The sequence below is a fragment of the Balaenoptera musculus genome, chromosome 1, assembly GCF_009873245.2.
Source record: "Balaenoptera musculus isolate JJ_BM4_2016_0621 chromosome 1, mBalMus1.pri.v3, whole genome shotgun sequence".
Classification (NCBI taxonomy): Eukaryota; Metazoa; Chordata; class Mammalia; order Artiodactyla; family Balaenopteridae; genus Balaenoptera; species Balaenoptera musculus.
The window spans coordinates 16855890-16883090 of record NC_045785.1 but is presented as its reverse complement, the minus strand read 5'-3'; the positions used below and the strand labels follow the sequence as shown (position 1 = coordinate 16883090).

The 27201-nt window shown below is 54.6% G+C and overlaps 1 protein-coding gene across 7 annotated transcripts in view; it reads left to right on the top strand.

The window, feature by feature from the left end:
- The window catches only part of HSPG2 (heparan sulfate proteoglycan 2), a 101690-nt gene that overhangs the window by 13080 nt on the left and 61409 nt on the right, over positions 1 to 27201 (top strand). For all 7 annotated transcript variants that reach the window (XM_036843588.1, XM_036843626.1, XM_036843598.1 and 4 more), the window contains exons 2-3: positions 22248 to 22383; positions 23604 to 23648. In XM_036843588.1, coding sequence (XP_036699483.1) covers positions 22248 to 22383; positions 23604 to 23648 — 181 coding nt within the window. The remainder of the gene's footprint in view (positions 1 to 22247; positions 22384 to 23603; positions 23649 to 27201) is intronic.

Genomic DNA, 27201 nt, shown 5'->3' with positions numbered 1-27201 from the left:
CAAGAACACGTATGAGAGAGTGTCCCAGGAACATGTATGAGAGAGTGTCCCAGGAACATGTATGAGAGAGTATCCCAAGAACACGTATGAGAGGGCTGGAAGGATGGTGAGAACAGGGCTTTGGCGGGATCTCTGTCTACCCCAGGCCTACCTTGGTCCTCCCAGCTTTCACTCCTCCCTGGGCTGGGTCTTGAGGCTGGTGCTGGCCAAGAATGGAGGAGGAGGGAGAATTGTTTATTTTGATAACATTAGGGCATTTTCCCCCACTGGCAGCTGCTATTTTGAGAGCCCCGGAGAGCAGGGGCTATGGTTAAATTAGGTAATGTTGCTCCAGAAGGAATGTGTGAAGCAGGGCGAGGCTGCAGGGAGAGGACAGTTGGTTCACTCCATGTAAAATTAAACTGCAGCTTGGAAAAGAGCAGACGGGGCTGCTTTATAAGGCGATGGAGGGGGAGGCTGCTGGACGCTGCCGCTGGGGGAGTGGAAGTGATGGTGCAAGGCCTTTCTTGGGGGAGCTTGGGCTTTTGCCTGGAGGCCTGTCTGGCCCAGCAGGGGCCTGCAATGGGGCTGAGGGGCAGGGCTGGTGTGTCCTCAGCTCCAGGCCCCTGGCTGCCACTGAGGCTGATGGGGCTTGGGATGGTGTGATGCATGGGAAGGATGGATCTGCACACGTGGCCTAGAATCCTGCTTTTGCTTTGATTTTTTTTTTTTTTTTAAATTTTTGGCCTCACCGCATAGCATGCGGGATCTTAGTTCCCCGACCAGAGATCAAACCCGTGTCCCCTACAGTGGAAGCGCAGAGTCTTAACCACTGGACCGCCAGGGAAGTCCCCTGCTTCTGCCTTGAGTCCTAGCCTTCTGTGCTTGGACAAGCCACTCAACCTCGCAGGACCTCAGTATTATTGGGGTGAAATAACGGTTCTAATCCCCTAGGGATGATTCTTAGTGATTAAATCTCTAGAAGAAAAAGTATAGCTAACTTTTATTGAGGGCTGCTGTGTGCAAGGTGCTGTTCTAGTCCCTTTTTGTTCTCATAACCTAAAGGGTGGTCCATGCATCAGCAGCTGGGGCCTCACCTGGGAGCTTGTTAGAAATGCAGTCTCAGGCCCCACCCAAACCTACGGAATCCGAATCTGTACGCTAACAAGACCCCAAGATCCCATGCTGATTCCTGTGCATGTTAAAGATGGAGAAGCTCTGCTTTACATACATTGTCTCATTTTATCTTTTTTTTTGGTTGTGTTGGGTCTTCGTTGCTGCGCGCGGGCTTTCTCTAGTTGTGGCGAGCGGGGGCTACTCTTCATTGTGGTGCACGGACTTCTCATTGTGGTGGCTTCTCTTTGCTGCGGAGCACGGGCTCTAGGCGCGGGCTTCAGTAGTTGTGGCACGTGGGCTCAGTAGTTGTGGCTCACGGGCTCTGGAGAGCAGGCTCAGTAGTTGTGGCACAGGGCCTTAGTTGCTCCGCGGCATGTAGGATATTCCCGGACCAGGGCTCGAACCCGCGTCCCCTGCAATGGCAGGCGGATTCTTAACCACTGCGCCACCAGGGAAGTCCTGTCTCATTTTATCTTGAAAACCACCCCCATGATGTAGGAATTATCATTTGACAGTTGTGAAAACTGGGGCCTGGAGAGATGGCCAACATAGAAACGCCATCAATGTTGATTTTCTTCACTATTCTCCTCCTCCTTCCCCTCTTTTGGTCTGGGCTGGGGTTGAGGAGAAGAATGGGGTGTCCAAGCTCCTAGCAGGACTGGAGAAGAACAAGAATATCCCTTGCCTTTGAGACTTAATCAGACTCTCTTTTCTCCATTTGGCCATGGGATCAGCACAGCTGGACCTGAGTCATCTCCCCAAAGTCATTCCACACTTCCTGTCCTTGGGGAAAGGTGGGGCAAGAAAAGGGTTCTCTACTGTGCTTGTGGCCACTGCTTGGCAGATTGGGGAGCGGGGTAGGGGGGAGTCAGAGCAGGAGCTTCCTGGGGCTCAGTTAGGGTCACCCCTTCTATCACTGGTACTTTTGGGACTGAGTCAATCTAGCAGCAAATATTTTAAGGAACATCTACTATGTACCCAGCCCTGGGAAAGTATCCTAAATTTCTCCCAATTCTGTAGACTCTTCATTATACAGAAAAGAAAAAGAAAAAAAAAAAAGTGTTGCTATTGTTTATTTAGTACTTACCACGTGCCACATGCTGTGCTAAGCACCTGACTTGCATTATTTCTGTTATCTGTTTAATTTCACTGTCAGTTTCCTCTATAAGATGGGGTTGTTAAGAAGATAATATTTGTCAAGTGCCTGGCACATAGTGTTTGTCAAATAAATGTAATAAGTACAAATAATCTCCCAACAAGGTGGGCACTATCATTGCCCCCATTTTACAGATGTACAGATTGAGGTCCAGAGCAGGGAAGGGACTTGCCTGTCAGGATCACAGGCGATTAGGGCAGAATCGTTAAGACACTGAGTCCCCAAACTTCTAAGCCACTATTAAAATTCAACTCAATTTAGTAAATATTGTTTATTATCCACTAGCTGTTGCTTGGCATTGGGAAGTGTCTAAAGGTTGAAAAATAAATATATATATAGTATATCGTATATAAATATGATGAAAAAAACTCAAGCTGGTGTTTGTTCCCAAGGAGCTTTGGTTCCAGCAAGAGAGTAGAGATATTTACTCAAGTGGCTGTATTTAAGACCAAATCTCTAGCCCTCTAAGAGGTAGAAATTAAGTCCTGCGGATCTATGGGGGAGAAAGATGTCTTTGTGGGGGGTCCAGGAAGACTTCAGAGTGGAGGTGGTAATTAAGCCAGGCCTTGAAGGATGGATGAGTAGATTAGATTGGGAGGCATAGGAACAGCATTCTGGGAGGAGGGAACAGCATACATAAAGGCTCAGAGGCAGGAAAATGTGCCATGTGAGAGTGTCGTGCAGATCTCAGGAGCCTTGGGGGGCTGCGTGGGGTCTGGGGTGATGAGGTGGGGAAGGCCAAGCCCAGCTGTCTCGTCACTGAAGATGCCCAGCGTTCTCAAAGACTTGGCTCCTCAACCAGCTGGGATTAGTACGTCATCATTCTGCCTTTTCTTCATGTCAAGAAATCAAAGACTTTTATAAATGGCCCATCTGGTCAGCGTGTGATAACCACCGACAGAATTCGCGCCAAATGCAAGAGACTTGATGCCCTGATTAACTGGGCAGGCTTATCGCCCACGCACGTACGATTTCCGTTAGTCTCTGCCAGGGTTGATATTGACCCTGGGTCGGGGCACAACAGAGGGGCCAGGCCTGGGTTCTGATTTCTTCTGGGCGGCTTACCTGCTGTGTGGCTTTGGGCAAGCCTCAATTTCCTCCTTTGTCAAATGGAGCTAGCACTCCCTCCAGGATTGGTGTAAGGACTGGAGATGGTGTAAATCTGCACTGTCCAGTATGGTGACTGCCAGCCCACATGTGGCTGTTTAAGATTTAATTAAAGGAAATTCAAGTTTCTCAGTTGCACCAGCCGCATTTCAAGTGCTCGATAGCCACAGGTAGCTCATGGCTACCTTATTGGACAATGTAGGTATAGAACATTTCCATCACTGCAGAAAGTTCTGTTGGATAGCACCAGTGCATATAAAGTGTCACGTGCACTCAGTAAGGAATCACTGCTGTCATTTTTACTAGATCCCTGTCCCGGTTTGGAAGCCCCAGTCTATGGAGGCCTGCGAGACCCCTGGGCCCTGATGGGGGCAGACAGGATTGCCCCCCTTGCCACACTGTGCCAGACCCACTTTCTCCTTGGCGCTGGGGAGGTCTCACTCTCCCCTTGCCTAACTCCATACGTAATGTTGGAAAGTCCGTGACTCGGCTCCATCCAGCCCACCCTTCCCCCCTAAATTTCCCACCCACTCCCCTCAGCCTGTCTCTGCTTAGCTCCCCGTTCAGCTGCTGGCATCTGGACTCTCCACGTCTAGCCTCAGAGGTTCCCACTGCCCATTCTCGGGGTGGGGTGGGGGCCTCCCCTGGCAGTCCCCAGCTCCCAGCAGAGGTGCTGGCTGCCTGGGCCCCTCTCGACAGGGCGGAGATGATAGTTTGTTGTGATGGGGGCAGTGGGCAGCCTGCCTGCTCTAACGCGCCTGTATCTGGGAGCCAAGCGTGCTGTTTGCACTTGGCTGGGCCTCAGGGTCTGGCCTGGTGCCCATGAGGGCTGGCCTGCTTTGGCACCCCTGGTTACAAAGGCCGGTCACGGGCCTCCGCCTGGTCGGGAACACCAGGAGCTGTTCACAGGCTGGGTCCTGGGTGCTTGGGGGAGAGGCATGGCTGGCACCTGGAGGTGGAGTGCAGGACAGATTCCTGGCTGTGGCTGGGCCCTCGGCGCTGAGTGGGGACAAGGCCCAGGCAGGCGTAGGCAGGGTGCAAACTCTTTGTGGGGGGAGGGGGCAGGCAGGAAGTCATGCTGGGTGGTTCAGGTTGGTCTGGTCTGTATGTGGCATTCACACCTGTGGGGAGGAGCTTCGGGTCTGAGGTGCCAGAGAAGCTCAAGGTCACGTCCCGGCATCATACTCTCCCCTCCCGGCATCGTACTCTCCCCTCCCCTTTCTTTTGGCCCCTCCCTCATCAGCTGGGAGGTGGGCGAACAGGCATTGCTGGTCCATGAGGCTGAAGACATGGAGGCCCAGCAGGAGATGTAACCTGTCTGAGATCAAACAGCCAGTCTGGAGGAATCAGGTCCTTGACTGAACACCTTGCATACTTTTCTCCCGCCCTCTCCCTCCCCATGGGAGTTCTTATGGACTCAGTAGCCCCTGGACTCTTTGCTGAGAAGGAGGGTTGGAATTCTAGTTCTGCCACTTACTCCTTCTGTGATCTTGGCCAGCCTCTCTGAGCCTCATGTTCCTCATCTGGGGAATGGGGATAATTATAACTCACTCGCAGGGCAATTATGGGTATTAGGTAACTGGCCTCCTGGATGTTTCCAGAACATTCAAAGGATACTCCTGCCTTGGGGCCTTTACCGCTGCTGTTCCCTGTGCTCAGAGAACTCTTCTTTGTGCACGCACCAGCTTCCTTCACACTTCTGTGCCACAGAAGTGGCACAGATGGCCTGTGTAAAAGAGCAGCCTCCACGCAGCCACTCCGTGTCCCCCTCACCCTGCTGCATTTTCCCTTTCAGCACTTTCAGCGTTTAACAAGTGCTGGTTTCTGATCCGGCTGCTCTGTGGTGGCAGAGCACGTGCATGGCTCATAGTACCTACTCACATGACAGTTCTTGGTTATCTTCCCTTCTCCTTCCCGACACTTCCCAGTACCTAATGGCCACTGTTTATTGGGCCCTTGCTGTGTGCCAGACCCTCCCTGTGCTAAGCGACTCACAGCTGAGCTCCGTGAATGTCACAGGGTGCCCCTCACGGCCGTGTCGCTTGCTTCCGTATCAGAGATGAGGGATGGGAGGTGCTGCAGTGACTTGCCAAAAGCCTCCCGACTGGCAAGTTGCAGAGCTGGGCCTCCAACCGGGTTAATCCTACCCCAGAGCTTACACTGTGCCACCTCCTACCTTGGGTTAACAAGGTCGGAGCCTTCATCCAAACTTGGGGCTCAGAATCCATGTTTGACAGGGTTGAATGAATCAGGTTTAGGGGTGGCTTTCAATATTTTGGGGGTCCCCCTTCCAGCCCTCTCTTCTCCTCCTGTGACTGGTTATTTACAACCGTTCCCACCTTCCCAGAATGACAGGTGCCTTTTGGCTGCGGAGCCCCAGAGACCAAGCCAAGGCCCCAGGGGCAGGGCAGGGAGCAGGGGGCGGGCGAGGTCCTGGCTGTCCCTGGGCTGTCCCGGGGCAGGTGGACAGGATGTTCCCCCAGGCAGCCGACATTCCTGGTCGAAGGTGGCAGGCAGTGGGAGATTTATCATTTCCGGTAACCCGGTAACCCAAGTCCCTGGGAGGTGAATTCTCCCTGCCAAGGACACGCACCCCTTGCTTGCCAGCCCTTCCTGCCATTTCCTCCGCTGGGCCTGTCTGACTGGGTCTTGGGGCGGGCCAGAGGAACCAGCTTTCAATCCCAGAGGTTGAGACTGGGGTCTCAGGCCTTGATCAGCCCACCGCAAAGACCCAGCCTAATGCCACCTTCCCAGAGTCCTCATCTCTGCAGCCCGGACCCCAGCCTTGGGGAAGGACGGGAAGAAGGGGGCGTCATGGAAAGTGAAGGGCCCTGTGTTAGGAGCCAGGACACCTGGGTCCTGAGTCTACCTCTGCCATCAACTTGCAGGGAGACTTCTTCCTCTCTTCCTTGAGCTGCTACGTCCTCTCCGAGTACCCAGCACTGCTGTAAGAACTCTGCATACATAATCCAACTTCTCCTTGTAACAGTGGTCCAGTGGGGAGGGACACTAAAATGAAGCTCCAAGAGGTCACGTCACCCAGCGGCAGTCAGGCAGAGATGGGTGTGAACTCAGCCTCTTCAACACTTGCTGGGCCTCCTTAATGTCCTTACTTCCCCTCTCTGGGCCTCGGTTTCCCCTTCTGATAAGTGAGGGTGTTGGGCTAGGTGATCCCTTCCTGCCCTGACAGCCCAGGACCCAGGAATCCATCGGAGCTTTTTGTAGGTAGGTTCCTCTTGAGCCCTGTCTAGCCTGTAAGGGGGCAGAACAGAGATTATTCTCCCCAGGGGTTTCTGAGGAGCTCACTCTCTTGGCATGTAAGGTCTTGGTTGGGTAGGAGTGGGAGGAGAGGAAAGGCAAGAAGTTGACACTTGAACCTAGTAAATGTCAGACACTGGGTTAAGCTCTTGGGTTGTCCTGCTGAATCTTCACAACAGCCTTGTGAGGTGGCTATTTTTATTCCTATTTTACAGATGAGGCATCAGAGGCTCAGAGAGGTCAAGTGATTTGCTCAGGGCTGCACAGCTAGGAAGTTGCCAGGCTGGGGTGTCCAGTCAGCTCTAACTGGTGTGAGGTGGCATGTGGCCAACACACGTTTCCTAGGATGGCTTTGATTTATGAATAAAATAATATAAAAATAGTCTTTCCAGGCACTTCCCTGGTAGTCCAGTGGTTAAGACTCTGTGCTTCCACCTCAGGGGGTGTGGGTTCGATCCCTGGTCGGGGAACTAAGATCCCACATGCCACGCGGCGTGGCCAAAAAAAAAAAAGAAGTCCTTCCAAAACACTGTGAACATGTCCTAGAATTTGAAATCCAGACTACATCTCCCAGGCTGCCTCTGACACCCGGAAGTGGCCCAAGAATCCTTTGTTAAACTGTTCTTCATGTTCGCTTTGGAAAATATGGTCAGTGGTAATTATGGGTAAGCAGGAGTTCAGAGGAGCAAGAGCCGCGTGGGCTGCAGCAGACTGGAAAGTCCTGGCGCTGAGCTGGGAGTGGAGCTATGGGGGCTGAGAGGGGTCTGGGGTGGTGCCAGGCAAGGCTGAGTTCACAGGCTCCGAGAAGGGTCCCTGCAGGGCTTGCAACCCCGGCCATTTGCCAGGAAAACCACAAGGCCCCTCCTAGGACCCCCTTCCTATCCAGACCTGCCCAGCCACCTCCCCCCAGGGGGTCTGGGGCAGCCCAGGCTCCAAGCAAGGCATGTTCAACCTGCAGACCTTTGCTCCAGCCCCTCCACCCTCACCCCAGACTTCCCAGGGAACTGGGGAAAGGGCTACGGGGTGGGGCAGCGAGGCCTGCGTCCTGGCCAGTGAGCCCGGCAGGGCCAGGCACCCTGGGATTTGAGCGATTGGCAGCACGAGGACTGAGATGACGCCAGCCAGCCGGCTCCCACCCCCTCCTGCTGCGGGGCCCTTGGCCCTGAGGCCCCAGCAGCTGTCAGCAGGGAAGGGTGACAGAGGAGGACCAGAGGTGACCTCTCAGCCCACCCCTCTCCCCCTACTTGGGCCAGGCCCAGAACTCTTACCAGCTGTTGTCAGCCGCTGCCAAGCCTTGTTCCAGAGCCAGCAGTGGGCACCCCCGTCCTCTCCAGGACATCTTCCCACCGTCTTTCATAGCTGCTGACCCTGGGGAGGGGTTGGGGCTAACATGGGGGACATGGTCGCATCCCTTAATCCCTTTGATTTTACTAATGACACAAAGGAACAAGAATAAATGCTCCTGTTTTTATGGAAGAGAAAACAGTTCCAGAGAGGCCAAGTGACTTGCTTGAAGTCACACAGCTACCGAATGGCTGAATTCAGGCTCTTGGCTCCCAGCTCAGTGCTCACCCCACTGCCTTTCTTGGGGGTGTTTTTGTGCAGGATTATAGAGACTTCAGCGTTCCTGGGTTTGATTCCCGCTTGTAGTTTTAGGCTGCTTTGTAGTTTTAGGACCCCAGGCAAACTCCTTAACCACTTGGAGTGGAACTCGCATTTTCTTGCTTATAAAATAGTAATAGTACCGACCTCTTGGGATTGCTGAACAAATTAAATGAGATAATCAATGTAAAGTACTTAGCATAAGACCTGGCATGGTCCAAGTGCCCAAAATGAGATCTGGCAATATTATCACCAAAGAGTATTAACCACCTGTGTACTCAGCACTGTGGGTGGTTCTGTGGGGGTTACAGACCCATTCCACAAATATTTATATCAGTCAATAGATATTTATTTGGCACCTACTGTGTGCCAGGTGCTAGAAAAAGAGCAGTGACAAAACAGACAAGATTTCCACCCTGCTTACCTTCTCCCCCACATGGTAGCTGGGGAGACACAGCTTCATTTTAACCACAGAAGCCTCCAAGTACTTTTACACATACTGGAGGTATTATCCACATTTTGCAGATGAGAAAACTGCAAATGCAGAAAGTGTGGGCTGAGAAGATCAGTGGTTGAGCAGGGGCCAGGACCCAGCTCCTCCAAGGGTCTTAGGTAGTGGCCCTGAGGGCTTCCTGGAGGAGGAGGCACTTGTGCGGCATCCCTCGGGGCCTTAAGGCCTGACAGGAGAGGTTGGGACGCAGCCACCACAATATGAGCAGCAACAATTTCAGGAAGGTCTTGCGGAGGTCAAGGTCTCTTGTTCCCCAGGAATGAGGCCCAGCCAGAGCTTTAAATACCCCATGCAGCCCAAAATAGCCCCCATTGTCTTGGCCTACAGCTGGGGAGATCCAGGAGAATCCTGAGGGAGGCAGACCTTGGAGGTGGGGAGCAGGAGAAGGTCTTCAAGCACTTCCTTATAGGGTACGGGTGGTGTTTTTGTGAAGACTCTTCCATTTGGCTCCTGCAGGAAGGCCTGCCTTGTGGAAAGGGTGGAGCAGCTGCCTAGACTCTGCGTGAGCAACGTGCAGCCAAGGGGGGAGCCTGGTGGGTGGGGGACTCCCAGAGAGGGCCATGTGCCCAAGTGAAGGTGCTCCTTTGTACCCCAGGGATGTGTGTGCTTTGGCCCACTGGGCCCTCGTCTGTGGGCAGGCCTAGCCAGGTCCCCTGCCCCGGGCCTCCTGGCACCCTCTCCTGCTCTGGCTATTTTGGGCACTGGCTGTGTTCAGGCATGGGGAGGGATGGGTAATCCTACCCAGACCGAGCATGCTGGGGGCGCTCCCTGGACCACCATTCCAGCCTCTTGGATCTTTGAACACTGTGGCCTCTGCCCCTGACCTCATTGTCAAAGGGTCATGGTCAGTGGGATGCTGGTCCCCCCGGCAAGGGTAAAGAAGGGTGCCAGATAAATCTTTACCCTCAGGACATTCATGCTGTCAGTATCAGGAATAGTTGTGCTTCTTCTTCTTTTTTTTTTTTTTAATTAATTTATTTTATTTTTGGCTGTGTTGGGTCTTTGTTGCTGCACGCGAGCTCTCTCCAGCTGCGGCGAACGGGGGACCACTCTTCGTTGCGGTGCGTGGGCTTCTCATTGTGGTGGCTTCTCTTGCTGCAGAGCACGGGCTGTAGGCGCGCGGGCCTCAATAGTTGTGGCACATAGGCTCAGCAGCTGTGGCTCGTGGGCTCCAGAGCGCAGGCTCAGCAGCTGTGGCGCACGGGCCTAGCTGCTCCGCGGCATGTGGGATCCTCCCGGACCAGGGCTCGAACCCGTGTCCCCTGCACTGACAGGCGGGTTTCTAACCACTGCGCCACCAGGGAAGCCCAGTTGTGCTTCTTCTAAGCAACGGGTTTGTTTTTACCTCCTGGAACACAGAATCCAGGGACCGGGCAGGTTTCCTTCTTCCCACTGACCACTGGAAAGCTTAGAACCTAATGCATTGTCACTTTCCCAGACCTCCAGAATTGAGCACATGCTTCCTGCCTACTCGTCTCACTCCAGTCCAGGCCCTGTCTGCTGTAATACAGTTTTTCTTATGCATGTTTAGTTGATTTTCTCTTGCTGTTACGTGTATATCTTTGTAAGCTGCTTTGAGTCTTTCTGGAACAGGGTAGTGGGGGAGGTAGAAACAGGTAAATGACGATGATGAAGATGGTAACCCTTCGCTGGTCAGTTTCCTGAAGTCTGCTCCTTATGGCTTGGTCCTCACTTTGTAATTCCCTCCCCGAGCCCTGCTCTCTGTGCTGGTGGGAGTCACAGCCCAGAATTTTAGAATTCTAACATTTCAGGGTTTCAGTGCCATAAAATGGCAAAGCCAGAAGGAACCTTTGGGATCGTCTAAGCTGAAAACTTTTAAACTTATTATTAAGCAGTGAAACCCTTGTTTCAATCAAAATAATGGTATTTTGGTTAAATACTATTATATTTTGATAAATAACAGCAAACACTTATAGAGCCTCCACCATGTGCTAGCATTTTACAACAACCCTATGAGGTAGATACTATTATTATAAATTATCATGCCCATTTTACAGCTGAGGAAACAGAGGCACAGAGAGGTGAAGTGACTTGCTTACAGCTAACCAGGGACTGAACCAGACGTATTATGTAGAAGGTCAGAATATAAAATGGGAAAAGATGGAATTTGTTTTTTATTGAAGTGAGTATTTGGGGGAGGGGGCCCAAACTCTACCTGTTCCCCCCCACCCCCTGAGGACAGACTGGAAAACAGTGATCTAGGCCTACTGCGTCATTTGACAAGGGAGCCTGAGGCCCAGAGAGGGGAAGGGACTTGCCCAAGACATCGGGGTGAGCTGGAAGCCCATTCTCCATCCCTCATGGCCCGCCTGCTGCCTGGAGGACCACCAACCCCTCCCACCTCCCCTCGCCCCCAGCAATCCCCCGTCCCCATCTCTGCACTCAGCAGCTGAGCCCTCCCTCGATCACTCCGCTCCCTTTGTCTCTGGGCGTGGGTGCCCTGGGACCTTCTCCTTGATCCTAGGGCACTGGGAGTGACCAGGTGCTGGGCTACCCTCCTTGTCCTCTCTGAGGGACTCATCTTCTGAGAGGGCAGCTGATGGCCAGGGAGGGACGGAGTAGCTCCTGTCTGGGTTTTCTCACCCCAGGAGAGAGCATATCCTCCTGCCACCAGCTAGCTGTCACCTGGCCTGCTTTTCCTTTGTCAGCACTTCTCGTGTGGCCTTGGGGCTTTTCTGTCTTCAGGAACCCCCTTTTCAAAACCCCTGTGGTGGTGGCTCATAGCTTACATCTAAAGCCTTACTTTGGGAGAGCTAGTTGGCAGCTAGCTGAGGGAAAGGCGGATGTTTGGGGTGGGTGTTCCCAAAGTATGTTCTGTGGAACCCTAGTCCCATGAGGTCTGCATGAAGAAAGGGTTCCAAATTAAGCACATTTGGGAAACACTAAATAGTTGTCCCCCTTCCCTCATCATGGTATTTGGGACATTTAGGACTTAGGGAACCAGCTCAGCTTTGTGCAGCCGGCCTTTCCCAGAGGTGTTTGTCTGCATGACCTTCCCTCATACCTACTGCTGTCCGGAGTTACTGTGCCCTGGAATGGACACTAGTCATGAGGAAAGGGGACAGGGGGGTGCTTCAAAAGGAAGGGGCCCTTCCTCTTATTTCCAGTTCTGTTGCCCACAGGCCTATCTTCAACCATGGGCTTGGCCCTGCCTGCCCCTCCTCCCCCTCCAGGAAGCAGATGAGGAAAGCCCCGGGGGCAGGGGGAGCTGGCCTTTTTGGCTGCAGCTGTTGGGCTGCCATTCCAGCCTGTTTTTTCCTGTTGCCGATGCCCACGGGAGCAAGCAGGAATGGAGTCACTGAGACCTGGCTGTCTGGCTGCCTTGCGCAAGGCCCTGGAGCCAGAGCTGCGGGCCTGCTTGCCTCTGAGATCCCCACCCATTCCCTGGGATGCTGGTCTGGGCAGCGGGCAGGTCTCTCCTCAGTGACCATGGACAGCTTCTTGTGCCCCCAGAGATGGGCCTCCTGGCTGCAAAGCTCCAGGCGTCAGAGATGGCAGGAGGAGGGCTCAGGTAGAACAGAGTTCCCCGTTTGGAACCAGGGGTCTGGCTTCAACGTCTCTGTGGCCATGGGCAAGTCACCTTTCTAAGCCTGTCTCTTGATTTGTAAACCCCATTCATTCATTAATTTAACAAATATTATTGAGCATCTTCTGTGTGCCAGGCACTTTTAGGGGCTGGGGATTCAACAGTGAACAAAATGGACAAAGTCCCTGCCTTCACGGAGCTGATGATAAACATGTAAAATATAGGGTAGAATTTAAGTGGTGAGGTCGTCTGAGGCAAAGTAAGGGAAGCAACAGAGAGCCAACTATAATGGATTCTGGACCTGGGATATAGTCAGGGTGGGTCTCTCTAAAGGTGACATTTGAGCAAAAACCAGAGGAAGAGGAATGTGTACACCTGGGGGTGGTGTCCCAGGCAGGGGACACAGCAAGTGCAAAGGCCTTGAGGTGGGTGGGGGCTTGGTGTGTTTGAGAACTGTTGAGACAAATGTGGCTGGGAGTAGGGAGGGCACAGTAGGAGAGGAAGTGCAGAGGTCTGTATAAGTATACACGTGTGTGTAGGTAGATCACACAGGACCTGGCTGGCCATAATAAGGGCTTTTTTCCTAATTCTTTGGTGAGTCGAGAGCAGTGGAAAGGCCTAACCTAGTCTGTTCAGGTTCATTGTTGTTAGCGGTGTCTCATTTCATGGAAAATGTGTGGAGCCCTCCCCGCATCCTCCCGTAGGACTGGCACTGTGCCAGGGGCTTCATTCATGAAATCTGTGGGTCGTGACCCCAGAAGGCATGGGCACACCCAACCAGGTTGGTGTGGCCTCGAAGGCCGACAGGCACGCCAGTGTTCCATGGCCAGAGAATCTGAGGACCGAACTGGGCTGCGGGCAGGAGGCAGGCACGTGAACACCACAGGTGCTGTTGGCACCGACAGTACTTGGTGGATAACGTTCAACCCCCGGGGACCTTCTTGCTGGGCGGCCCAGCACGGAAGCTGCCACTCGGCCACTCCCACCACAGTGGCCCCACCTGGCACATGGGTGGGGCAAAGACATTTCCCAGTAGCCTCCTGCTTCCTCCCTGTAAGCGACAGGCAGCACACTCAGCACCGGGGGAGACCCGTACTTGGAGTGTAAGAGCAGGAAGAGAGTATGGGGACTCCGGGGGGACTGGGAGAATTGGGCTCTGTGACCAGCACTGTGACAATAGCACAAAAAGGGGCACTGCTCTTTAGTGGGAAAGCCCGTTCAGGGCTGGTTTCCTTTGATCCTCTGCCACCTGGCACACCATGTCCCACTGTACCAAACTTCTTCCCGTCCCTCAGCCCACCTTCCTTCTGCCTGGTGCATACTCTGTCTCCCTTCTCCATCCTGCTTAGGCAAAATCGTCTTCAAACCCAGCTGAATTGTCATTTCCCCTGGGAAACCCTCCCCAACCTCCACCCAGCCTCACTAAGTGGGGCGGACCCTCCTCTGGGCTCTCCCAGCCCCTGTCCTTCCTCTGCAGAGTTCTCTGCACACTGTGTTGTCATCACTCGGTTTCGTGGTCTGTCTCCACTAGGCACACGGAGCTCCGTGACCATCTACTTCCTCATTTTATCCTCAGGGCCAACACCTATTAGATGCCCAAAAAGTAGAGGTCAGAGTGACTGGAATTGAACCTTATGGGGTAGGTCTGATTGATGACCCTTTTTTAACAGATGAGGAAGCTGAGCCCACCCAGCTAGAAAGAGGCCAAGGTGGCCTAGAATCGGGGCTGTGCACCCTCTCTGCCCCACCGGTCGCATCTCTCTGAGACACAGGGATAAAGCGCTCTTGCTCGGCCATGGCTGTAGCAGACCCATTCGGGCGCCCGCCCCAGCTACATTAGAGGCGCCTTCAAGGCAGAGCTCGGGTCAGGTCTACTTGGGAAAGGGCCAGACAGATTCAGGGTCTTTGGCCACACTTCCCAAAGAAGGTCACCCCTCATTCTACTTGTCTCTCCCAGCAGCCCCAGGAAGGAAGCAAACAAAGCAGGGTTCTTTGCTCCCATTTTTATCACCAAGAGAACTGAGACCTGGCAGGATTGTTATCCAAGGGCAAGGTGTCCTAGGATGGATTTCAGGGAGTGTGTGATTCAGTCCCCTGCTTCTCTTGGTGTCGAGGTGTTATGGCCTCGATTTTACCAATGGGGAAATGAAGCCCAGAGATAATTCTAGTATATGCTAGCTGTGTGATCTTGGGCAAGTCCTTACTTTCTGTTTCTGAACTTTGCTTTCTTTTGTCAAATGGGCTAATTCCTACCTCAGGGTTGTTGGGCAAGTTCGTTTGTTCATTCATTCATTCTTTCACCATGCCACCTAATCAACAGATTTTTAAAAAATATTTATTTGTTTGTTTGTTTATTTATTTTGGTTGCTCCGGGTCTTAGTGGCCGCACGCAGGATCCTTTAGTTGCAGCATGCGGACTTCTTAGTTGCAGCATGCATGCGGGAGCTAGTTCCCCAACCAGGGATCGAACCTGGGCCCCCTGCATTGGGAGCGTGGAGTCTTACCCACTGGACCACCAGGGAAGTCCCTCAATCGGCAGATATTAATTGAGCACCTACTATGTGTTGTCTGTTCTGAAGATGCAGCAATGATCAAAACATAAAAATCACTGTCCTGTCCTCCTGGTGCTTTGGCTCACATTGACTGAGATGGCTGCAGTTTGCTAAAAGGGAAGGGTGTCAAGGGGCTTGTCCAGGGTCACATGGTGAGTTTGGGGCAGAGCTGGGATGAGAAGCACCAGGCCCCAGCTTCCCACTCCCTTGTCCAGGGTTGAAGACCCTGACTGGGCCTCAGCACTCCCTCAGGACGCTGGCTGGAATGCTGCCTTTCCAAGTTCCAGGCCATGGTACAGAGGGCAGGGGTCAGAAGGAGGGGCCTGCTGGCAGCTGTGCCTCTGAGCTAGCACAGGGGCCCCACTTTCAAACTGGATTTCTCTTGCCTTAGCTGTGTGAACTTGGGCAGGTGACTTCCCTTCTCTGAGCCTCTTTACTTATCTGTAAAGTGGGGGAGCCACCAGTATCTGCCTTATGAGGTTGCGGGTTTGCTTGAGATAAGCCTTGTATAGACCTTATCTCAGCGTCTGCACATGGTGAGCACTTGATGAGCCTCGGCCATTCTCCTTATTTGGGGGATCTGTGTCCTTCCTGGTCACCTGGCTGGCGAAGATCCTGCCGCCTTGGGAACCCAAGTGTGGGAAGCTGGCAGGGCTCCCGAGTGGCACGGGCAGTGCAGGCATGCCAGAGGAGGCTGCGGCCGCCTCCTTTCCGGCCCGGCGCCCCTCTCAGCCTGCCAGGGGATTAAAGGCCTTTTGGCCTTTGTGTTGGGCCCTCCCGCCCCTGGCAGTTTGCACAACAAAGTGCTGCCCTGACAGATTCCTTCCCCTTTGCCGTCTGCTGCCCGTGGACAAGGTACCCAGCAGCCTGGGGGTGGGGCATGGCACCTTGACCCCGTATCTGGGGCCTGGGTTGTAGCAGAGTGGGGGGAGCACTCGTAGGGTTATCTGGGAGCCTGCATCATAGCAGAGTGGGAGGAGGAACTTGTCTGAGTTTGGGTTGCTCCCTGGAGATTCGGGGGCCTCGGGTCACGCTTCTGCTGGTCCCTCCGCCTTGGATGGGGGAGGGGGCAGAGTCTGGGCTGGCAGAAGGCAGGTGGGCAGGCAGCGGCTCATTTGTCCCCCACCCGCACGCTGTCTCTGGATTTTGATGGAGTGAGCTCACTCCAGGCAGCTGCAGCCACCCTGGGGACTGCGGTACTCAGGCCTTCCTGCCCAGCTGTGGGATGGTGGAGGGCTCAGCCCCAGGCCTGGACCATGGGGAGGTGGGGGGAGCATGGGCTGGCTGCCCAAGACATGGGAAGAATGTCTCTGGAGAAACCCAAAGTCCCCCAGTCCTCCCAGAATCAACCTCAGAGCAGGCAGACAACTTGAGCCTTGAAACCAAGCTTCACCCCCAGCCAGGGCCCTGCCCAGCCAGCCAGCCCAGGGCCTGGGCAGCAGAGCTAGACCCCTCCCTTCATCCCAGACCTGAAGGTGACCCTAGGCCTGAGCCCAAATCCCACGCCCCCGTGCATCACTTCATCGCCTCTCAGCCCTTCACCTCTACCCTGTACCCCCTGCATGGTACTAATTCTAATGCTTATGGAGCACTTACTGGTATACAAGGTACCAGGCTGAATGACTTACATGCTTAATCCCATTTACACAGATGACCATCTCTGAGCCTGCAAAATGGAAATAACAGTTATAAGTTCACAATCCCTTAATTGAGACCCTTGGAGTAAGCCATGTTTTGGAATTCAGAAGTTTCCAAACTTGAGAAAGGTGACATAGAACATGTGCCAGCTGTGATGTGGCATCCTCGGTAGAGTCTGGGGTAACACCCCATAATCAAACACATTAATATTGCTGCAGCAAAATGTATGACTGTTTACCCTAAGTGGAGTGAATAAGCTATTAATAGCTTCATGTCAGTTTAGGTCAGGACTTGACACCAAATGAGCTTGCTATAAACTTACTAAAAACAAAACAAAACAAAACAAAAAAAAAACCACTCTTGGTTTTCAGAGCTCCTTGGATTTCCCTTATTGCAGATGAGGGATAGTGACCCTGTAGTGCCAGCCCTCCCGGGTTGCTGTGAGGATTAATTGAGTGTGTTTAGGACAGGGCCTGGCATGGAGAAAGCCCTCCGTGGGCAATGACCATTCTTACGGTCGTCTCTTCACTTGCCACTGTGTCTCTTCCTACAGCTTTGATTTTAGCAGCGCCAGAAACTCTTGTCTATACATGTAACCTCTACAAGACCCACAATCCTCACTTAAAAACTCCTTTTTAAAACCCCACACCCCATACCCACTATCTGTATCTGTACCTCCCCCTGTACCCCAAAACCTCTGCATTCCGTACCCCTCTCTCATGGCTTGACCTTTCACCCCCACACTCTTCCCAGACATCCTTGGCTCCTTCTGCATCCTCACCCAGGCCAGGAGAAGAAGGCACAGCCGATGTCCCCGGTCCCCAAGGGGCCTTTGCAGGACTTGGACCTGGGGCTCCATGTGCTACCTCATCCTCACTGGAGGGCCTGGATCCAACCCAGCCTCTGAGAGTGGGTGCCTCCCAGAAGTCCCCTGTCTGTTTGATATCCTGCCTGTCTGGTCCCCCCACTGCCTCACCCTGCCTGTGTTCAGGGAGTGCCTGGCCATTGTGTGTGTGGGGGGCACTCTGCCCACACCTCCACCGCACGCAATTGTTCCTAGCAGCCTAGAACAGTCCTTGGCCTGTGTGAGTCAGCTTCCCCCTCCTTTCCCTCACCAGGAACCTGCAGGGTCTGGAAAATCCCCTTCTCTGTTTGACTCCTTCCTCTCTGACCCAGGTCTGCCCTCTGGACCCCTCCTCTCTGGCCCCGCCATCCGGTTCCAATGCCTGCCTGAAGTACTGGGTTCCTCTGGAAGGAAGCAGGGCTCACTCACAGCCAGAGACAGGCTGGAGTGCAGGAAACCTGGGTTCTATTTCTGCCTTTGACCTTGGAGCCACTGATGGCCCTCCTTGGGACCTTAAGCACCCACTGTATGGGTCCAGGACGCTGCCAGCTCAGGCATCCCATGAGCCATCCTGGGAGCTGGTCCGGTTGGGGATGGAGACTGGCCAGCCCTGGGCCTCCTGGCCCTGCCCACTGCTTGGGCCTCATGGCCAGCCCAGAGGCCCAGCTCCAGCCCCATGTCCTTTTCTGGGGAGCAGGGGCTTGGGGTAGGGAGCTCAGAGGTCCTGGGACAATCCTGACTCTGCCAGCCAGTGGGGGCCATCCACACCAGCTCATCCATCTCAGGGGGTCATTGTCAGGGTCAAATGACACTGAGGCTGAGGAAATGCTCTGTAAACTGTGGATTGCAGTTGAGAGGCTTTGTGGGAGTGACTCTCAGTGACCTCAGTTGGTTCGTCTCTTCCACAGCCTTCGTTACAGAGGTGGTGTGGCACAGTGGTAAGGACTTAGCTGTTGGAGCCAGACCACCAGGGTTCAGATCCCAGCTCTACCCTGTGCTAGATCTTCAAGCAGGTTCCTGACTCTGCTCCATTTCCCCATCTTTACAGTGGGGCTACCTAACACCTAACCCGGGTTAACACCTACAAAATCCTTAAAGGAGTGCCTGCTGCATAGTAAGTGCTCAATAAATGTTAGTTCTTTTTATTCCCCAAGTAGACCCTGGACTTTCCAGCTCTGAATCCAAATTCCCTTCTACGGTCAAGTCTCAGGCTCTTTTGGGCTCTTTCTGGAAGCTTCTTTCCAGCCTGGCTTCATCTCCCTTCCCAGATGTAAAATACAGCTGTTAAAACCTTTTGATCTTCAGCTTTTCACAAGTGAGGTCTGCTCTTGCTGGCTCGTGCCTTGCTGCAGGCCCTTATCTGACCCCAAAGCCTCGGGTCCTGGGGTAGGGGTTGCAAGCAAGGGCAGGCTGGCGTGCACCGAGACCATTTCCTGGGGTCCCTGGGGTGGAGGGGCTTCGGTCCAGGACCCGCCATGCTCTGGGTTCTCTCCTCTCACTGCAGATGTGTGTTCCTAGCATTTTTTCCAAGTTGAATCTCTCTTTGCTATTTCCTGTCCATTCCCAAGCCCCGGTGGCCTCTCCCTCCCTGGGAGAAGCTCTAGACCTTGCTTACCACCAGGATTTTCCTTTCCAGACAGGGGTCTGGTGTCTAGGGGGTGCCAGGAATCTCTGTGCACCATGCATGCCCTCCACGGCCTTGCTTCCATGGGGAGGGAGAGGGGGTGGCAATGACACAAAGAGAGCCCTCCCCAAGTGGGGAGGGTCCTGCCCCTCTAACCTCCTCTGCCCAGTGTCAGTGCCCCTGTACCAGCCCTAGCCTCACTCCCCTTAGGTCAATCAGGGCCTTCTCAGGACCACCCCTGCCCCCAACCCAGTGGGAACATTGCCCTCTACCCCTACCCAGGGGAGGAGGGAGAACCCCTGGTAGGGGGCTAGTCTTCTGGTTCGTAACCCGTGAGTGTCAGAATCCCCTGAGCACGCACGACTTTAACCCTCCCGGCTGGAGTGGGGAGAGTCTGACTCAGAGGCTCTGAGAAGGAGCCCAGGAATCTATTTCTCACCAGCTCCTTGAGGTTCTAAGGCTTATTCCTGGATGCAGACCTCATGGGCATGGCCCAGAAGTCTACTGGCCACCCAGGGCTGGAATGGGCACTTGTCCAGAGGGAGAGGGAGGGGAAAGAAGGAACAGGAGAGACTTCCCTGGTGGTCCAGTAGTTGAGACTCTGCGATTCCAATGCAGGGGACGCGGGTTCAATTCCTGGTCGAGGAACTAAGATTCCACATGCCGCGCGGTGTGGCCAAAAAATAATGAAATAAAATACATGTGAATTCAAAAATATATATATTAAAAAGAAAAGAAGGAACAGGAGGAGGGATATGCCCGTGGATTGTGCGGGGAAGGGGCTTTAGGGGATAAGACATGGGCAGTGCAGACATTACGCAAGGCTTGATAGCACTGCAAACACAAAGATGACCACCCAGCCCCTCCCCCCAGGGAGCTCCCAGCCTGGGAGGGAGATGCATATAGACTGCTCGGGGGTGGGTGGTACCTTCAGAACAAGTCATGTTCAGGAAGCAGCTAGAATTAATAGGTGATGACACTTTTGTCCATTCATTTATTCAAGCATTTATTGAACATGGAGTGCTGAGAAGGTAGAGATGAGCTCATCACAGGCCATGCCTTCAAGGTGCTGTCATTCCAGTGGAGGTACAGGCCATTACAGTGTGAGCCCTGGAGGGCCCAGAACCCAGCCTAGGGGCAGAGGTGGCTGGAAAGGCCAAGGAGTCATGACAAAGCCTCCCAGAGGAGATTTTCTTTTGAGTCATATTTATTGAGGTGTAAATTACATACAATAAAACGTACCCACTTTAAGTGTACAATTCAATAATGAGAATGACTTGTGTATAACCAGGGGACCATTACTCCAAAAGGTTTCCTGTGACCCTTCCCGGACAGCCCCACCCGACCCCTGGTCCCAGGCAACTACAGATCTTTCTGTCATTATAGATTAGACTTTTCCCCCGTGGGTTTCATGTAAGTGAAATCATATGCTATGGAGTCTTCTGTGTCTGTCTTCTTTCACTCAGCATAATGAGTTTGAGATTCCTCCATGTTTCCAGGCCTATATGGAATTTGTTCCATTTTGTTACTGAGTAGTTAGAGGAGGTGATGTTTAGGTGAGTTTTGGAGGATGAACTGGAGTTAGCCAGGTAAACAAAAGGAGGAAGGGCATTCCAAAAGAGACACCAGCTGAGGGGGCTTCCCTGGTGGTGCAGTGGTTGAGAATCTGCCTGCCAATGCAGGGGACACGGGTTCGAGCCCTGGTCTGGGAAGATCCCACATGCTGCGGAGCAACTGGGCCCGTGAGCCACAATTACTGAGCCTGCGTGTCTGGAGCCTGTGCTCCGCAACAAGAGAGGCCGCAATAGTGAGAGGCCCGCGCACCATGATGAAGAGTGGCCCCCACTTGCCACAACTAGAGAAAGCCCTCGCACAGAAACGAAGACCCAACACAGCCATAAATTAATTAATTAATTAATTAATTAAAAAAAAAAAAGACCATCATTCATAGTATTTCTTTAAAAAAAAAAAAAAAAAAAGAGGCACCAGCTGAGAAAAGGCCAGAGGCTCCAAGACATGGGCTGTGTGAAGTTGGGGAAGCAGGGAGGGAGAAGGATTGGCTGTTTCTTTGTTTTTCTTCTTCTCTTTGGCCCTCTCTGCTGCTGCCACCACCTTGTCTAGCCAGTGAGGGCTGGGTTTGGTTTTCACAAGTGAGACTATTTCCTTCTGGTCAGGCTGGGCTCCCCAGATAGGGCTGAGGCCAGGGCAGGGCCTGAGACACTCGCGCCAGGCCATCTGGGCTGGGTGTGTGAGTCCATGCACTCTTGTGCTTGGGGGCTCTGGGGTTCCCTTGGGCTCCGCTGAGTTTGTTTTCCTCTAAGTTATCTTGTAAAACTCCTCTGGAAACACCTCAATCTTATCTAAGGGGAAAGAGGCCTTCGTTGTCCACACCCGTCCCCAAGAAAGGCAGGGGTCATGGCTGCTGGGGCCCTTCTGCGCCGGCCTGCAGGGTGCGGGGTCCAAGCCGCCCCTCTGTGGAACGGGAGCCTGAGGCGGAGCTTGTGCTGGGCTCAGCTGCAGCCCGAGGTCACATGAGTTGACACCACGCCTGACCTGCCCCCGTTCAGCCCAGCAGCTGGGCTCCACCCCCGCTTCTGGGTGCACAGATGATCCTGTCAGTGTGGCCACAAGTGCCAGAGCTGATCTCCAACATGGCTGCAATGTGTTCCCTGTGGCCTGGAGATTTGGAGGCCAGACCAAGGCAGAAAGAGGTGGCCAAGATTGCTGGGGCGGGGGGACGGGGGGCTGCTGTCGGGGACGACAGCTTCAGTTGACCTCCCCTCCATTTCTGCTTCCGTCCCCCATCCATGCTGCCCCTGGCCACCCTGTCACCTGCCCACATCCCCCATCTTTGCTGGCCCCAGTCACCCTTTACCTGCCTATGTCTAACTCATGTCCTGGATATCACTTGCCTTCTCCAAAAGAAGAAGAGTCATCACTTACCAAAGTGATTTTAAGTTTATTGTCAGGACTTCCCTGGCGGTCCAGTGGTTAGGACTTCGCGCTTCCACTGCAGGGGGCACGGGTTCAATCCCTGGTCGGAGAACTAAGATCCCACAAGATGCGCAGTGTGGCCCAAAACAAACTTACAAGTTTATTTGAGGATTCATGCAGGGGCTAATGAGATTTGGGGAAACTGAGTCAAAAACAATGGTACAGCCCCAGCCTGACTGTCTTTGCCAAACCATGTCTGATTTAACTGCCGGAGGGCCTTGGGGTGGGACTCTGGGCCCCCCCTTGAAGTGAGAAGAGGAGTCCTGGGCTTGGCAGGAGTTGGAGAGTTTGACACAATTGCTTGTGTGGTGTCCCACAGGTAACCTGCGGGCTGAGGGCATATGATGACTTTTCCCTGCCCGAGGATGCAGAGACAGTCACAGTGGGCCGTGCTGGCTGGAGCTATTCAGACCTTTCTGATGATGAGGACTTCCTGGCTGATGAGGCCTCCGGAGGTGAGCAGAGGGTTGTGGTGGCTGGGAGTGGAAGGGGTACGGACGGAATTGGGGTTCTTCCCACTGGTCCTTAAAGAGGCTCCAGGATGCTTGCCCAAGGTGGCACCTCAAGAGATGGACTAAGAAAGATATGGAAGCAACCTAAGTGTCCATCAGCAGATGACTGGATAAAGATGTGGTGTATACATATACAATGAGATACTACCCAGCCCTAAAAAAGAATGAAATTTTGCCATTTGCAGCAACATGGATGGACTTGGAGGGCATTATGCTAAGTGAAATAAGTCAAACAGAGAAAGACAGAATACCGTATGATATCACTTATATGTGGAATCGACAAAATACAACAAACTAATGAATATAACAGAAAAGAAGCAGACTCACAGACGTAGAGAACAAACTAGTGGGTTACCAGCGGGTACAGGGGAGGGGAGAAGGGCAATATAGCGGTAGAGTAAAAGGTACAAACTATTAGGTATAAAATAAGCTACAAGGATATGTTGTACATCATGAGAAACAGCCAGTATTTTATAATTACTATAAGTAGAGTATAACCTTCAAAAATCGTGAATCACAGGAATTCCCTGGCAGTCCAGTGATTAGGACTTGGTGCTTTCACTGCCGGGGGCTTGGGTTCGATCCCTGGTCAGGGAACTAAGATCCCACAAGCCGTGCGGCACAGCCAAAAAAAAAAAAAAATTGTGAATCGCTATATTGTATACCTGTAACCTGTATAATATTGTACAGCAACTATACTTCAATTTTTTTTTAATTCAGAAAAAAAAGAGATGGGCTAAAAGCTGCATGCGTCCTGAGCCCTGGTCCCAGTGACCACAGGATCCTCCACTTAAAACTGTGTGACCCGGGACTGGTGACTGCTTCTCCTTACAGCCCAGATTGAGGAGGACCTAAGGGGCAGGTGGTGGGCAGTGCACAGTAGAGGATGATTACGGCCCCCTACTCCACTTCCTCCCGTTCTCACCTAGAGGCCAGTCTGACCTGGCCCCACCCACCCCGTCCGTCCTGGTCCACAGCCTCTCTGATGGAGAATTCCAAGCTGGCTTTTACAGGCCGGCCCTCCCGAAGTGTGGAGAGGAGGCAACAGCTGTGTTTTCATGACCTTCCCCACCGTGTGCCAGGTGCCCAGAACAGTGCCTGACACCCAGTAGGTGCTCAACAAAGATTAGTTGTTGCTGAATAAGTCTCTCTTTTGCTTGTAGATGGTGTGGGCAGCGGAGACCTGGGCAGCGGGGACTTCCAGATGGGTGAGTATCTGGGGGCATCGCACAGGCCCCCATCCTGCCCCCGGGGAAGCCCCAGAGCAGGTCTTCCCAGCCACAGAGGCGGCATCTCCTGGACTGAGGGCCTTGAGGGCTCCTTGTGCCTGCCATGGGGATGGTCTCATCCCCGCTGAGTGACAGTTGTGTGCCTTGGTTGGCCAGTCCCTGCAAGGTTGGGTATGGACAGGTTCTGTGCCTGCCTGTGCTGGGAAATGCCCGGTTCTGATGGGGACTGAAAGTCAGCCACTCAGCATTCAAAGCCAGATTCTCACCTCCCTGGGCGGCTCGCTGTGGAGTCCTTCCCCAGAGCCCTCCTTGGGGGTGAATGCTGCAGAGTGGGGGACCCCAGGCAGGGGTGGGCAGACGGAGGGGCTCTGTGGCACAGGCATTCGGGTAAGCCAAGAGCTGGACCTGGGAGGGAACCTACCTTAGGTCGGGTCACCTGCTGGGAAGCCAAAGTTCCTGGGTTGGGGAAAGAGGGTTGGGCTTCCTGGAGAGAAAGGAATCAGGCCTCCATCAGCTGCCCACTCTGCCAGCACTCCAAGTGCATAGCCAGAGCAGGAGCTGGCCCAGCGCTGGGACCGGGGCTCAGAGTCTCTGTTTCCTCCCACCCTGGGATTCTGGCGAGAGAAGGAACTACTCGGGACAAGGCCCAGCAGCTCCATATGGTTCCTGCTGCCTTCTCTGGGAGCCAGTGCCTGGGTACAACGTGATCAGGGCCAAGGATGGAGCTCAGCTCAGAGTCACCACTGGGCAGCCCCGCTGCATCCCTGTGCTGCCCACCCCAGCAGGCCTGGGGCGAGTCTGGCCTGGGTCCCTCCAGGGACGGGGTTGCCTGCCTACGGCTGGCGTATCAGGAGCATCCCAATGCCAGAGGGTGGCATCCTAACCGGGCCAGTATGGATAGGAGGGTTGACCCCTGGGTGGCACAGTCCTGACTGTGACCTCCCAGCACCTGGGACGCAGACACTGCCTGAAGCTTTTCCACGTGTAGGTCTCCGCAGGGCTACAGACGCCTGGGAGCTGGGTGGGGCCTGTGTGTGGGTGTCAGGTGGGCCCCATGCACACAATGCACACCCCAGAATGGCCTGTGCTGATGTGTCTCTGGGAGCTGCCTCTTGTCAAGCCAAGTCTGCCTGCTGAGGCCCTGGGCCAGTCCACACTGTCCCTTCAGAAATATCTAGAGCCCCTCCCAGGGGACTGCTCACAGCAGCTCCACCTGCTTTGAGTGGTCCTGGCTAGCCCACCTCCTCCCATGAGAAGCAGCTATGAGGGCAGGAGAAGCCAGAGGTGGGGGAAGGATGGGGATGGGGAGCAGCGGCTGGGGAGGGCCCAAGGGCCGGGCAGGAGCCTTTCCTTGTAGGTGGGGCTGATCTATGGGAAGATGTGGGGCCTTAGGCCCTCCAGACCCAAACGCTGGCACCAGCCCGCTGCCCCTGGGGCAGGTCCAGGCAGCTGGGCTGAATCTCAGCCCACGAGGCATCAGATAAGTCTCCCTGATTCCCAGGGTCAGTGTGCCTGCTTCAGCCTTGCCCAAGGGCAGGTCCTTCCTAACTCTGGTAAGCAAGGGCCATCCTGACCATGATGGGGCCGTGCCTGGCCACCCCTTGACTGACCCAACCCCCGACCCTGGAATGTCTGAGATGGCCCCTCCGTCTCCCCTTCCCTCGGGCAGGGTTGCGGCTCCCCTTGGCTCTGTCCCAGCCCTGACTGCCACCCCCAGGCCAGTACCCCTCCTGGACAGCTCCTGGCTCTGCCTCCCCACCTTGGGATCCCTGCCCGCCTCCCCTCGCCCAATCTTTCCACCTTCTGACTGTCTCTTTGTCTGTCCTGCTGACAAACTGTCTACATGTCTCTCCTGCTCCCTCCCTCCCCTGCCTTGGGCCATCTCTTTCCTACTCTGCGTGTCTCTGTCTCATGCTGCCTTTCTCCCTCCACCTCCTGGACTTGCATCTCTGCTTCCATGTCCCTCTGTCTTTCCCTCTTTCCAATCTGCCTTTGTCTCGTCTTTTCTCTCTCTCATTCTCCCCACCACTTTCTCTCTGTGTCTCTGCCTATATCTATCTCTCTGTGTCTCTGTCTCCATCTCTGTCTGTTTCATCTCTTTCTGTTTTCTGTCTCCATCAGTCTCTGTGTCTCTCTGTCATTTCCCCCCTCTGTCTCTCCCTTTCGTCTCGCCACCTCCCTGCCGTCTCTGCCCCTCCTCACCTCCCTGCTGTCTCTGCCCCTCCTCACCTCCCTCTCTGCAGGCCCTGGGCCTCCCCCGGGCCACCCTCCCGTGGCTGGTGTGATGGCCTTGGAGCCCGATGAGGAGTCTCCTTTCCCTCTCTCCCTCCCCCTCCTCTCTCCCAGCTCTTCCTCTCACTCCTTTGTCTTCTTTTCCTCCCCAGCCTGCACCTGGTCACACTTGAGGGTCAGAGGCACCTCTCTGCAGGGTCTGGGGCCAGGCCTGCCTCTGTCCCCACCCCAGCTGGCCTCACCTTCTCCCCTGCCCCTGCCCAGGAGGCAGCCAGGCCCCAGCCGGGCACACAATCTAAGCACAGTGGGCCGGACCCCTGGTGTAGGCAGCGTGGGTACAGCAACCCCTCGGGGAAAAGGCCAGGGCCTCGGGCCTCGCTGATCCTGGGGACCCAGAGGGACTGGGCTGGGGTTCGGTCGCCCAGGTGTGTGGGGGAGGAACTCTGTTGAGCAGGGACTGGGTATCGAGCGTAGGTGGGGTAGTTGGCTCCGGGGCTGGGGGTGGTCAGGTGTGCGTTCCCCACCCGACTCGGGGTGCCGGGCAGCACTGGGCCTCCCGTCCCTCCAGCCATTGGCTCCAACTGAGCTGTCCAGATGGGGTCAGATGAGGGCCAGCGTGGAGCTGGTCAGCCAGGCAGGCGCCCAGAGAGCACACCCACCCCGGGCTGCATCACTCCCCATCAGCACCCTCAGCTCTGGGGGCTGGTTCCTGAAACTCACCTTCTGCCCCAGCCCTCGGATACCTGCCACGGGGAGGCCGCTCAGGGTGGAAAAGGGGGTGTGCTCATCCTGACCTGCCCCTGATCTGGGAGAAGGCAGGGGGTGGGGTCAGGTTGGAGGGTCCGTGCCCTTCCCAGGCCCTAGTAGAAAGGGGCTTTGTGGAGCCTCAGCCCCCTCCCCCAACAGCGGGCACATTCCTGGGCAGAGGCCTGGCCTCCTCGCCCGCGCTGGGCCGCAGGGCTGAGGCCAGGGGCCAGGGTGGGGGACTTTCAATGGGCCTCTGTGCCAGCTCACAAGGGGCCTCTGTGGCCAAGCTCGCGGCCCTCACACTCCAGCCCACGGGGCCCCGCCCGCCCGGCACCCCGGAGCCCAGCCCAGCATGGTCCCCGTGATGCAGTGCAGGCGGCGCTGCCCTCACAAGCACCTTCTCTTGGTGCAGGAGTTCCCTCCGGTGCTTGCTAGGCTGCCTGATGCGCCCAGGACTTGCTCCGTGAGCCGCAGAGGGGGAGGGTCCAGGCGCAGAGGGCGTGCGCACCTGTGGACCTGCCGGACAGAGTAAAGGGGAAAGAGGACAGGCCCA